We start from the raw sequence: 13,265 nt of genomic DNA on the forward strand, positions 1-13,265 counted from the left end.
TCTCTGTGAATGGGATGGTGGTGATGATGATGATGATGCTGCTGCTGGCGCTGGACGCAGGGCGCGCGCCACGCTCTGAGCCACGCCCCTCCGGTCCATACTGATGAGGTGAGGCAAGAAGAGCCAGGATGTGATGAGAATGTGTCCCACGCCAGCAAGAACGTGTCCTCACAGTGATGAGACCATACGTGTCTGCTTTAATGCTCTACACTGCGTCCCATTGAAGTCGTATTCCACTGGTAATGTCATGTTATAAAGTTGTTATTGAACAATTTTATCAGACCAAAAAAGTGATTCATTTATTCAATTTTATTCTCTTATTCTTGTTATTCTTTTCCTCTAAGCTAGTAAAAGGTGCGGGTTCTCCGGCTCATCCCACCGTTCAAAGACATGCATGTGTTAGGCAAAATTGGTGACTCTAAATTGGCCCTAGTGAATGAATATGAGAGTGAATGGCTGTCTGTAATGTCTATGTCTCTGTGTTTGCCCTGCGATGAGTTGGCCACTGTCCAGGATGCACCCCGCCTAAGGCCCGAAGTCACTGGGATAGGCTCCAGTCACCCGCGACCCCAAAAGGGAACAAGCGGTAGAAAATGGATGGATAGTTACAGGTGCACTGCTTATTTGGGCCTGAGCAAAGGTGGAAGACTATGTACTTTCAGACAGTTACTATACAGAAGTTGTAGTTTCCTTAAGTACTTTTTATTCTCAAGTAACTTCTTAGACCACTACTTTGTGCTCTTACTTGAGTAAAATGTTTGGCTTCTCAACCCACCTATGGCTCCAAGGCTAAATTAACAGGACAGGTTCAATTCGATTCAACTGATTTTTGTAACGCCCAAAATCACAACAGCAGTTGCCTCGGAGGGCGACAGGTGTGGAGAGTGTGGAGATATTCGACAAACGGTTGAGGCCCGAAAGTGAACCTACACTAAGATGGTAACTAACATCCACAAAGACATCATCGCAACGCCCTAAACCACACAACTATCGGCGAGCACCTATTTTCTGAAGATGGGTGAACTTCCTGCTGCACACCATGCAGATGTTATCGCTTTGACTGGAATGGTCCACACTATGGCATTAATCATATTTCATTCTATTTTGCTTCTAAAAACGACTCAAAAACTCTCTTGAAAAGTTTGCATCAGCTTACTTACTTATTTACTTATTTACTTACTTATTCTCTACTGCAATTTGCCCCGGTGGCACCAACAGCCTGTCTCCATGGAAGTTTAATGCCATACTGTAGAACATTTCAGGTAAAACAATTCGATCTATACTTCAAATCAAGGGAAATACTCAATAATAATACTATACATACATTTCAAAGGCTAATACATGCGATAATGAAGTTGCCACCGCACATTAACACATACTGTACAAAAGGAATGAAAACACATGGTGCCTTTAAATAGCTTTTCTTGCTTCTGCCTGTCTAAACGTTTCTTATTTCCAATAGCCGCATCAGTGTGGTGTGGGTTTGGCTGATGCCCAGATGAACTGCACCGAGGCAAGAGCTATATCTGTATTTAACTCACGTCTTTGTTCAAACTGAATTAGACTGAGAGCTGGAATATCAATAAGCTCTCAACTGTGCTCAGAGTTACAGTTAAGGACCGGAACAGAACTAAACCAGGACTAGAACAGAACTAAACCAGGACCAGAACAGAACTGAACCAGGACCAGAACAGAACTAAACCAGGACTAAACCAGAACTAAATCAGAACTAAACCAGGACTAGAACAGAACTAAACCAGGACCAGAACAGAACTAAACCAGGACTAGAACAGAAGTAAACCAGGACCAGAACAGAACTAAACCAGAACCAGAACAGAACTAAACCAGGACCAGAACAGAACTAAACCAGAACTAGAACAGAAGTAAACCAGGACTAGAACAGAAGTAAACCAGAACTAGAACAGAACTAAAACCAGGACCAGAACATAACTAAACCAGGACTAGAAGAGAACTAAACCAGGACTAGAACAGAAGTAAACCAGGACTAGAACAGAACTAAACCAGGACTAGAACAGAACTAAACCAGGACTAGAACAGAACCAAACCAGGACTAGAACAGAACCAAACCAGGACTAGAAGAGAACTAAACCAGGACTAGAACAGAACTAAACCAGGACCAGAACAGAACTAAACCAGGAGTAGAACAGAACTAAACCAGGACTAGAAGAGAACTAAACCAGGACTAGAAGAGAACTAAACCAGGACTAGAAGAAAACTAAACCAGGAGAAGAACATAAGTAATCCAGAACTAGAACAGAACTAAACCAGGAGTAGAACAGAACTAAACCAGGACACGAACAGAACCAAACCAGGACTAGAAGAGAAAGACATGTTTTAATCACAGGTCGAGTTGTATTTAAAAAAAAAAAATGTGTTCAATCAATGAAGGAAAGAGGGTAGATCTCCGAATCAGTGCTAAAATATAAATATAAACATTTTCTTGATTAGGGATAAAATAGATTAAATTCTTTCTGCAGAATCTACAAGAACATTTTAAGTACAACATTTTATTTTTAACTTCAAATATAGGCCTTATACTTGGGCTGGGCAATTTAATCAAAAGATAAAGATCGAGTCATGAAAAATCCTCAATTATTTGGGAGGTTTTTTCATCGTCCAGAGTCAATCCTCTGCAGCAAAAACATGGTTTTGAGGTTTTTCTGTATAGTTCATGTTCATGAAATCATTACTGAAAGCCATTTTACTTAAAATAAATTAAAGTCAAAACAAAAATCCAGATCGATCAATAGGAGAAAAAAAATATATATATACCTTTTTCTTTTTAAAGGCGCAATGGACGATTTTTCGGCGATTTGAGAACGCAGGCGGAAGTGCGCATGCGTGCGTGTGTTGTATCAGTCCGTGCGGACTGATACAACACACACGTGCGTTTGTTTATTAGTGCGACGGAGCGCATCGCATCGCTCGTCTCCCGTAGATTTCTGTCCACGTCTGCGTCAGCTTGAACTGTCTTTCTCCGTCTTCATTTTGCCCCGTACTCTGAGGGAACTATATTATGCTAGATCCATGCGCTTAGGCACGCGGAAACGTGGGGACGAGCCTGACGCGGCTGCAGGTGAGCGATAGGTGCGTTTTATGATTGATACGTGGCAGGACAAATGATTTATCCACGCCACGAGGAAATATGATACAAAATTTGCTGGAAAAAAATCGTCCATATTGCGAAGCCCCACCTAATACTCCTCAACAATCTGAAACTTTATCAACACATTTAAGTGAGAATCTACAAGATATTTAAAGTAGACTTTTTTATTATTAACAAATCTTTATTCAATTATAGCTTACAGCTTATTCTCCATTTACAATATCAGCAAATTTGCAGTTAATTTAATTTCTGTTACCATAAGGGTCACTCTTGCAGCAAATAGAGACATTTATATCAGTGTTCTCCAGCTGTACTACAGTAGAGTGAAATGCTTGACCAAGGTTATCATGCCAAAAATACTGCACTAGTAATCCAAATGTAACCGACCCCTCTGGAGTAACAAAATACTGTGTGCTTGAAGCGCCCATAGCCATTCATATTAAGAGGTCATTCCTAAGTGTGATGATAAATATGCCCAGGAGCACATGGCAAAGTGGTGTGTGAGCAGGGTGTGTGAGGTATTCTTAGCCCTGATGACAGTGCAACAGCCTCATGAATCCATTCACTTCTCAAAATGGTGTCCTGGCATCAAAACAAGGCCACTCCAGAGCAGCCGAAGTATTAGCTTCTGCTGTCCGCTGCTTAATTCAAGCCCTGGACAGCCCTGAGCTGAGTTTACGAGAATACAAGTGTGCTCAAAGGAATGTGGGGAGGAACATGTGATTTTGTGTTCAACTATTGGCAAAGGCACATGCATTTTTAAGGTATTTTCTATATATATTTCTGTATATCGTACATCATTATTTTTATATTTTGTTTTAACACAATATCTAGATACAGCAAATTCATAATAGGAACACTTAGAAGAAAGTGAATTGACTTCCTTCAAGTTCAAAAAGTTCAAAACGGCAGGAGAGAACCCCTTCTTCTTCATACATTTCACCCGAAGAAGCAGATTTGTATTTATGTGTGGTATATTTGATAAATGGCTATGTAACATTTTTGCACGTTACATAAATGACCAGGCTTCCGTAGTAACTGTAAGTACAGGGATGTGGGTGGGGATAGGTGAAAGTTACAATGGTTTATATGTTGATATTCCTCATTCTTGTTCAGTTGCATTGACCTAAATGTAACATGATTCACAATTCAATGTGACTTGTTTATTGATTATGAAATAACAAATCTATATATATATCTTAAAAAAAAAAAAAAAAAAGATTCTCAACTGCCAATTAATTTTTTTACAAAATGTTGCAATTAGAAATTAGTGGATTTACTCCAAACAAGATGACATAATTATATAACGGTAACATATTAAATAACGGTAACATATTCTAGCCATGATAAATCGTGATAATTCTAAGAACATAAAGTCCAGTTCTTGTGGGAAAATCTTCTCATCGTTATTCCTTATCAATCTGCTGTACACTCTGACTGTCTGAATGGGTCCACTTAAGCCATTAGCTGTCGTCCTCTAAAATGCCAGAGTGCTCCTCCCAAAACTGGTCCCCGATGATGTCACAGTGATGAGCCTGGACCTTCTTCCTGCTCCGTGTCACATTCACATCTTTCTCCGCCTCATTTGGAAGCTTCATGCGTTTAGTCACAGTTTCATCTTGCTGGAAAATAGAGACGCAACAAAAATTATAAATTTTATTTCACAAACAAAACTTCCATGTTATGTGTCAGTTGTGTATTTTAGTAAATACTAAAAGGTTTACACAATGAGCGTTTACCTTTTCCCAAATAAGAGCAGTTCCTTTTCTGTGAAGAAGAGACTCGTTGTTGTAGTTAATATCAAACTCTGAAAACAGGATTTCATTTTTGTCTGCAGCCAAAGTTCCCTAGAATGAGAAATACCAAGTCAGAGCTGTAATATAAATGTTAAGGCTTTCATGTTTTTCTAATGTATTCCTGGGTTTGTTGGTAAATATTTATCTTAGTTTTACACCATTAAATTGGCAGTTTGTGAAGAAAAGCTTGGAAAAAGTTGAAAATTACAGGGAGTAGTGCCAAGTTCTAAAAAGAAATCCCACACTAGAGTCTAGTATCATCAATACACTAATTACAAACTAATTTCTATACCAGAAAGAAGGACAATTTATGAGCAAGGAACATGATTTTCTGATGGTTTAAACTTTAATTTAAGAAAATATTTTGTCAAAAAAAGAACTATTGTGTAAATTAGACAAGTTTTGGTCCTTGGATCAAAATATAAAATATATATATATATATATTCACTGAAACTAAGGAAAACTAGGCAAGATTTACAGGAAAATCTTCAATATAAAATTAATCAAAATCAAATAATGTACTAACACTACATAACCACATAAAAATACACAAAACTCTGCTTGTGTTTTTGGGATCGTGTTTCACAAGCATCCACCCAGTACATTTCCACATTTCATCAACTGTTGTCGCCTCAACTGTGTTTCTGTCACAGAGAATAAAGCTACGCTACAGCTGTTACACAAACTGACAGACCTGATGACCACCCTGAGACAGGCCTGTGTGGACATGTAGGCTTTTTTAATCTCAGTGATGGACTCTGTATCTAGATCACTATTGCTTTGATCTTGCTTACCACATTTAAAATTGTTGTTATTATTGCTATTAATAAAACAGAAATGACATGTAACACAATTCTAATTAAACATTTGGGTGACAACTGACAAGTAAACCCATGATGTGAATGAGCCAGCAACAATATCAATAAAAAAATGCAAAACATAAATATTGCGTATATTATCTACAATAACTATTAAAAAGGCTTAAATGTGCAATACTTTCATGTGCAATACTCTGACATAATGTCAACCATATTGGTCCAATATTCTCTGTCCATACAACTGCTGTAAATAAGAGTTACTTTGGTTGCTCTTTTCTTTCTTTTTTACCTTTTATTGAGAATATAAGTTTTAATAAGAGTTTTTTTTTTTACAAGACTTATTTATAAGAGCTTTTCTATTATTAAGTGTTTTTTTTTAAGTTTTCTATAAGTTATCTGTTCTCTCACTTCAGTAAATACTTTGCGTTGTAAAACTGAAAATATAGGCTTATCTTATCTTATAAAGTTTCTGCGTAATCTTTAAAATAAGAATATGTGAAAATTGCCATACTTCAACCCTAAAAAAGACATTTAGCTGCAAAAACATTGTGGATATTGTCATCAAGATAATCCCCAAAAATACTGATATTTCAGTTTCTCTTTTACCTTTAAACGCTGTTCGGCTTGTGCAGTCGTAAGTTCTCCTTTCTGCACCAGTGTCCAAAAGACTGTGTTGTACAAATTATTTATGTGACCTGTTGGACAATACACAACTCATGAGCTCCAGTGTTTTCCGATAATATATATATATTCAGGCGTAAAGTACACTTCAGTATACTTACAATCAGCCTGCCTCCAGCTCAGATAGTCTCTGAGGTTGCGATTACAGGGATACAAGACAACACGTCCGTCAAAGCTCGGTGGATACAACAGCGGCTGTTCCCCAAAAAACTCTTTCCAATAAAACACATACGAGGACGAGAACTGGGAGGCAACATGGGTCATGAATTTACTGAAAGAACATGGGAGAAATGAGTCAAAAAGCAACAATTAGAGGATTACAAGATATATCAACAAATCCAATCATAAGTCACATGATGTCCTCTGCAAATAATACAATATATGGTATAATTATGGATAAAACCTTCTAACCTTGTAGTTTAGACCTATACAAAATGTTCTGAATACATGTTATTCTGGTAATATTTAGCACTTGAATTTGTCCTCCCTCAAATGTCATGCAATGCCCCTGGACAGGTTAAAATTGTTAACTCCACCAATTTAAACATAAATTGCAAATCTGATCACAATGCGTGTGAAAAAAAAAAATATATAATAATTTAATATAATATTTATGAACATTATTACCTGGCTCTTCTCTTGAACCAAGTCGTGGTCTTCTTAAAAACAAAACTGAACTCATCACTCTGGCCATAAGCGATGACGATATCATCAAGCTCCTCCATCACAGAGCGAGCACTTCTTGTCATCAGGCCGAGCGCCCTGTTGTCATTGGGTTTTGTGAATTTGTGCTGCTCTGAAAATCTGTCAAAAGGCAGATTTACAGCATTAAACATTGAATGACTGACCACATTAGGTTAGGATGGATAGACTTTTACTTGTGGAAGTTGCGACCATCAAGTCTAACCACAATGTAGCAGTTTCTGAGGCAGGTGTCATCTGTTTCAAAGTTGCGCACATATTCAAACTTGCTTTTGGCCATAACAGTGGAAGAGATGGATAAGCTTGCTAAAGGTTTGCTGAGACTAGATCTGAAAGCTTTACAGAATCTGCTGGTTCCAATGACTGTCCACCTGAAAGACAAAATATATGTTTTTTTTTGCTGTTAGAAAATCTAGAAGAACAACGTCTAGACTAGACAGATTTAATTTGATTTATTATTTGTTTTATTGACGAACAAGCCTACTTTCAAATTCACACATAAATACACATAACAATAAACACAAATGAAAATAGGGACGGATTACAATACTATAATCCATTTAAGATATGTTTACAGCATGCCAAAATCTTGTCTTTGTTTTCTTATGTTGGCGATACATTTCAAGGATTTAGAAAAGACAGACTTACATTTAGATGGTCATGCTTGGTGTAGGCACTTTCAGAAGCAATTTTTCAAACAATTATTAAAAGTTTGTGTCCCAAAACACGAGTTAAATTTACTGGCTCATACTTTTCAAGGTTAAACAAGCAAATTAACCTTCCACAAGCGTGTGAATTGTTGTACACACGTTGGTTTGTATACAGTCCGTCGCCAAATGACTCCCCAACCAACAAGGGCAACGAACAAAGGTTCTGGTGTATCTATTAAATTTGTTATAATAGTTGGAGAACATATTCAGCATGGCAAAATATGTATAATCCTTTAATATGTGTTAAAGGCATAATGTATGAGTTGTATACACGAGATATCTCCCATGGAACCAGCTTAATTTTCACTTGACGGAAACACAATAGGGATTTGTCGCCATCTTGCAGAAAAAATAGAAATAGCATGCACTCAAAGATCGTTTATGAAGTAAATACAACGTTTATTTTCTGTGTTTTTAAAGGGATTAATTAAATAATGGGGTAACACAATTTCCGTGTCAGGTTTAAGTGGCAAAATAAGAGCACACAAACGGAACAAAAATACTTTGTTATTTGTTTTGTGTGTTTTTTAGTTCTGTAGAAATTGAACCGAGTGAAGACTCAAATTGAAGACATGCCAACCCCGGATGTTTTACTTTCCCGGTTAGCACATGGGTTAGCATCACAAATGGAGGAGAGTGAAAGAAAGGAGAGAACGCACGATACTAAAGAGCCCAAAACAACCCCCGGATTGGACCCCCAAGACGCAGAAAGTGAAAGCAACGTCGGGGATGAAACCGACGTGTGCTCGGAGAGGTTTAACCCACTTTTGGCCCTGTATTCGCCCACCGTGAAGCTCCCTTTCCCGAGCGCCAAATGCCTCAACAACGTGGCCGCGTACGAGAGCGCCTTGAAGGGCAGCAGGGGCAGGGGAGCCAAGCCCGAAAATGTGGAGAAACGGCGGAGAAAGGCCATGAAAGGAGTCGTGGACCAGGAGAGGATCGAGAGGCTGAAGAAGCTGATGGTGAACAACCCTGTGACCGAGAGTGAGCAGGGCGAGAGCAGCGGGACACAGCGGCGGAGGAAGAGCAAACCTGTCAAGAACGTGCTCACCAGGATGCCATGTGGGTGCACCAATGTTCTAGTAGTTTTCAAAGTTTACAGGGATGGGTAGAGTAGCCACAAGTAAGAGTAACGCGACTTGTAGTCAAAAGTCGTGACCCCAAATATTACTCGAGTAAGAGTGAAAACATGATTTAAGAGAAGATATTCCTTTATTGTCCACACATGGGGAAATTTCTTTGGTTTATGGTTTAATCAGACAGACAGAACATTAAATATTTAAAATTCTGGACACAAACATTACTTTAATATTCATTTCCAAATTGTCATTTAGTGTCATGAAAAAAATAAATGATACAGGTACATCGATTATCATATTGTTATATTGTTGAGAAGCATACATATACGTTCAAATCATGTCAATTGTCAGCATAAAGCTTTAGTCACTATAGACTTACTCACAGTGAGAAGTAACCGTGACTTTAACCCAAGAAAGAGTATTGTTGCTTCATATTAAATTGTATAATATGTAAGTGTGGTGTCAGAAAACTAGTCGGAAAAGTACAATGTTTTCAAAAAGTGTTGCTAAGTTGGCAAGTTAACCTCCTCTGAGCATGTTCAGTCCACCAGTTTATTCACCAATCGTTAGTGGAGGGCTGAGTGCGTACAGTGTGTGAAATAAGACTCAAAACTTCTCTAAAGTACAACAAAAATAAATTGATTTGATTTGAACTTAACTTTAGAGAAGTTTGGAGTCTTATTAACTTATAGAATTGGCCTCTTAACTAGCAAGGACCGCGCCACAACAATGAAATATGAGAGAATGTTTATTGACAATAGTGATGATGACGATGATGGACCGATGATATCCATGAAGACAAGCGGTTGGTGGTCCTTCCACTAGAAAAGTTTCTATATATATATTTCTTGCTGCCAGCCTTTAGTTTTGAGTTGTTTTTGTTTATTTCTGTGTTTATTTCCACAGTGTGTCAGGGTGGTCCTCTGGGTGAACTCTACAGGTTTATTCAGGAGCGAATAAGGGTCAGAGTTCACATCAGAACCTTCAAGGGGCTTCGAGGCGTCTGCTCCGGTTTCATCGTGGCTTTCGACAGGTTTTGGAATATGGTGAGCTTATTTTACTCTTCAACGTTGACCGCCCACCACAAGGTTCACATTTCCCATTGATTTTTCTCATACAGTTCTGAACAGTATGTGTATTAAATGTTTGAAAGCTTGCTATTGAGCATGACAGACACATCATTTGATTTATAATGGATTTCAGAAACGTAAGAAACCACAGAGTCTGAAACACATTGAGCTGTATTTTAAATGTTTTTTTTTTTTTTATTGGACCACTGTTATGAATATTATTTAACACTCCATTGTTAAACTCTTTAATATAATAAGATAAGACAATATAATAAGACATGGAGCCTCAGCGGACTTCAAAGTCGGCGCGACTGTTGAGCTCAACACAAATGTTAAGTGCATTAAAGTGTAAACATTTCCATGTCCTTTAAATGCTTGTTATTTTTCAGGCGATGGTGGATGTTGACGAGACGTACAGAGAGCCTCTTCTTGGACAAGCTCTCTACCACGAGAAAGCGCTCACTGTTACGAGGGTATGTTCTTTATTTATAGCAGTGGTATTAAAGTGTGCTTTTATTTGTACAGGGACAGTGCACAACAAAAACATTAACCAAGACAGAAAGATGCTGACGTTAGGTTATAGCATGAATGATCATTTTCACCAGCAGTCCCTGAGCATGTGGGTGTGAATACTAGAAATACAGATTAAGGTAGTTTTCACACTGCCACCTGTTATGAGATGTAAAGAAGTTTTCGGAGCAGATTCTCCGGCATTCTGGAGCGGGCCGAGTGTGAAAGTGGCCGACCTCGGGACGACCTAAACATGAGTAGAAGTGATTGGAATTGTCTCAAACCCCGCTTTGCCTCTGCACGGTAGGTGAAGCCTCTGTGCGGGGAGAGCAGATCACGTCTCATGTGGCTCATGATGCAGCGTTTGGAGAGAAAGAGGAGCAGTGTATGTCAACACGACGACCCAAAAGTGGAGAAAACTGAACTAAATCTAGAGCACACTGGCCGCTCCAGAGTTCTCACAAACATTTGTAAAAAGTACTTACATATGTGTAATATATCTATATATAGATATAGAAAACATTTATCTCAAATAAGTTTAACAGATATTATAAAAGGTCACATCATCCAGATATTATTCCAACTTTTCACGAGTCTGAGCTCAGAGTGACTTTTACCGTCAGTCATTTTCATTTTCATACAAATATATTGGATACTTGCTCTTTAATTTTAAAATACAATGATTTAAATATTATCACTATTGTGCCTCCCTCTTGTTTATTAGGTAGAATTGGTTTTGTATAATTATCATAAAGAATACCTGAATCTTTTCACAGTTGTTTGAGAAGTTAAAACTACAGGAAAACTTTGACGCCGAAGAAGCGACAAGAACTGGAAAAATCCAAGTGAAAGACACTGAGCCACAGTCTACAACCAGCAAAGGAAAAAGCCCTGCAGACTCCAAAGAGAAAGTACCCCAGAAATACGGCAAAGTGCACACGCGGCACATCAACCAGCTCTTCATCCGCGGTGAGAACGTCGTGCTCGTCAGCCCACAGACACTCAGTTAGGCCGGATACTCACTATTGGGTAACTTTATTGTACCATAGCAAACATCATTGGACACAGTTTAGGCAAAAAATCCATTGCATGCATAGATTTTTTGTAGTGTACTTGTTTTTTTTTTTTTAGTTGAGGATTTTTCAATGGAATGGAAAAAACATGGAATATCTTTGCGTGTTATAATTTCTCTGTTCTTGAGAATCAAATAGAGACTAATTTATCATATTGATAAATTTTTATTTCTGTCACTCTGAGTAATCATTTGATTCCGCGAAATAAAAGCAGCTCTGGACCAATTTGACTAATTTCTTGTCTTGTTTTCTTTGAGCTGTCTCGCGCTGGGATTTGCTTTGACACTCCACACAACACGCACAGCTTCACCTCGTGTGTTTGTGTCGTGCTGTTTATTGTCCAGCAGGTGGCAGCACAAACCCGCGGGGGGCCCCCCATTGTCGTCTCGCGGAGCCTGTCCCTCCATGTTTTGTCTCTCTGTTAGTTTGAACAGGGATGACAGCGCAGTCTCAGCGGGCTTCTTAAATGCATTATGAATAATTGAGTTTGGAAGCTCGAGATTGCAGATGGCACTCAAAAGCTGTCATTTGTCTTGACGTCTCGGATTGCCTTTACACTTTAATGGGCGCATTACCCATAAAAGCACAATTTACTGCATCTCTGCCTCTCCGAGAAGTTGTAAAGATGTTGCGTTTTTCTGTTCGAATGGAAGGAGCGATGGAGAATTGCTACTTTTGAAATCTTCTATGAAACTTGTCTAAAACTTAATGGAGGTAGACTCAGAAATTGTCTTTGTAGCAACTGAAAAGAGCGATAATAAAATAAATATAGTGCAAATATAAGTGATTGAGGTGTAAAGCTTGCGAAGTACATTTGGATCAATGGTTTTACTCTTCGTTTTATTAGAGATGGAATCAGTTCTCTGTAATATCGATATTGAACATTGACATATTTGGTCATTTTGTGTCATTCCCAGTTTGTGTCTTTTTGAATGGACGAGTGAAAATCAGTATAGAAGAAATCGGTTATCGGCCACAGCAGCAAGACAAATATTGTTTATAGAAATAACAGTTTTACAGTTAAGGGATGTTGAGATTATTTGGTTGATTATCGATTGATTATTTGATCGATAATCATGATTATTATTACAATATAATCGTAAGAACCCCCAAAACATTATCTTGACAGTTTTGGAAGCAAAATCAAGTATTTTATGTTCAATATATAGCCCAAAAATAGACATAAATAACTAAATGTAAATGCTTTTTTGTGTGTGTCTTTTCTATTTTGTCTTTCAGAAAGTTAAGATCCGTAAAGCAGGTCACAAACTGGAGGAACATGTTAGACCACGGGAATGAAAGAAAATTCAATATTTCACTGTCTGGTCACAGTCTCTGTAATCATTAAATTGTGATATAAAGTTTTTTTCTCACAAAAATCATAACACTAGTACACTTTTGGCTATTGTTTAAAACACGCATCACTGCTATAGACCTTAGTACTACTTATTATTGAGAGAAAATGTAAAGTTTAAAGAATCACCTTAAATAAATTGGTTAAATTAAAAAAATATATAATTTTTTAAAGTCTTTAAATTCAAAACGTTTGAATCTTTAAATCTCTGAGTATAAGTTGGTCTGACCTTCTTCCTATACAGTATATTCCATACATTAATAAAGCATAAATGGGACAAAGTAGCTGAGCTGTGTTGAAACTATACTTTTCACATGTTTCAGAATATTATTAGTGTATCCCATT

The 13,265-nt window shown here is 37.8% G+C and overlaps 2 protein-coding genes across 3 annotated transcripts; one reads left to right on the forward strand and one right to left on the reverse strand.

The window, feature by feature from the left end:
• Nucleotides 1-4,460: 4,460 nt before the first annotated feature.
• On the reverse strand, nucleotides 4,461-7,971 carry thg1l (tRNA-histidine guanylyltransferase 1-like). Of its 2 annotated transcripts, none has more exons than XM_072433775.1 (7): nucleotides 7,773-7,971; nucleotides 7,301-7,495; nucleotides 7,050-7,226; nucleotides 6,524-6,693; nucleotides 6,348-6,436; nucleotides 4,867-4,974; nucleotides 4,461-4,749 (listed from the first exon to the last, which is right to left on the reverse strand). In XM_072433775.1, coding segments are annotated over exons 1-7 (900 nt in total). In that variant the 5' UTR covers nucleotides 7,775-7,971; the 3' UTR covers nucleotides 4,461-4,590. The 2 variants fall into 2 exon arrangements, with proteins under 2 accessions (XP_072289876.1, XP_072289885.1); XM_072433784.1 differs by having other exon boundaries at nucleotides 4,462-4,749; nucleotides 7,903-7,939.
• A 450-nt stretch (nucleotides 7,972-8,421) lies between these two features.
• Nucleotides 8,422-11,796, forward strand: lsm11 (LSM11, U7 small nuclear RNA associated). The gene is made up of 4 exons (XM_072439781.1): nucleotides 8,422-8,896; nucleotides 9,820-9,959; nucleotides 10,373-10,456; nucleotides 11,270-11,796. The coding sequence occupies exons 1-4, from the start codon at nucleotides 8,461-8,463 to the stop codon at nucleotides 11,501-11,503; spliced, it is 894 nt and encodes a 297-aa protein (XP_072295882.1). The 5' UTR covers nucleotides 8,422-8,460; the 3' UTR covers nucleotides 11,504-11,796.
• Nucleotides 11,797-13,265: the final 1,469 nt, after the last annotated feature.

The sequence above is a fragment of the Eucyclogobius newberryi genome, unplaced genomic scaffold (assembly GCF_026437365.1).
Source record: "Eucyclogobius newberryi isolate DKJ021-1_F unplaced genomic scaffold, fEucNew1.0.hap1 SCAF_11, whole genome shotgun sequence".
Classification (NCBI taxonomy): Eukaryota; Metazoa; Chordata; class Actinopteri; order Gobiiformes; family Gobiidae; genus Eucyclogobius; species Eucyclogobius newberryi.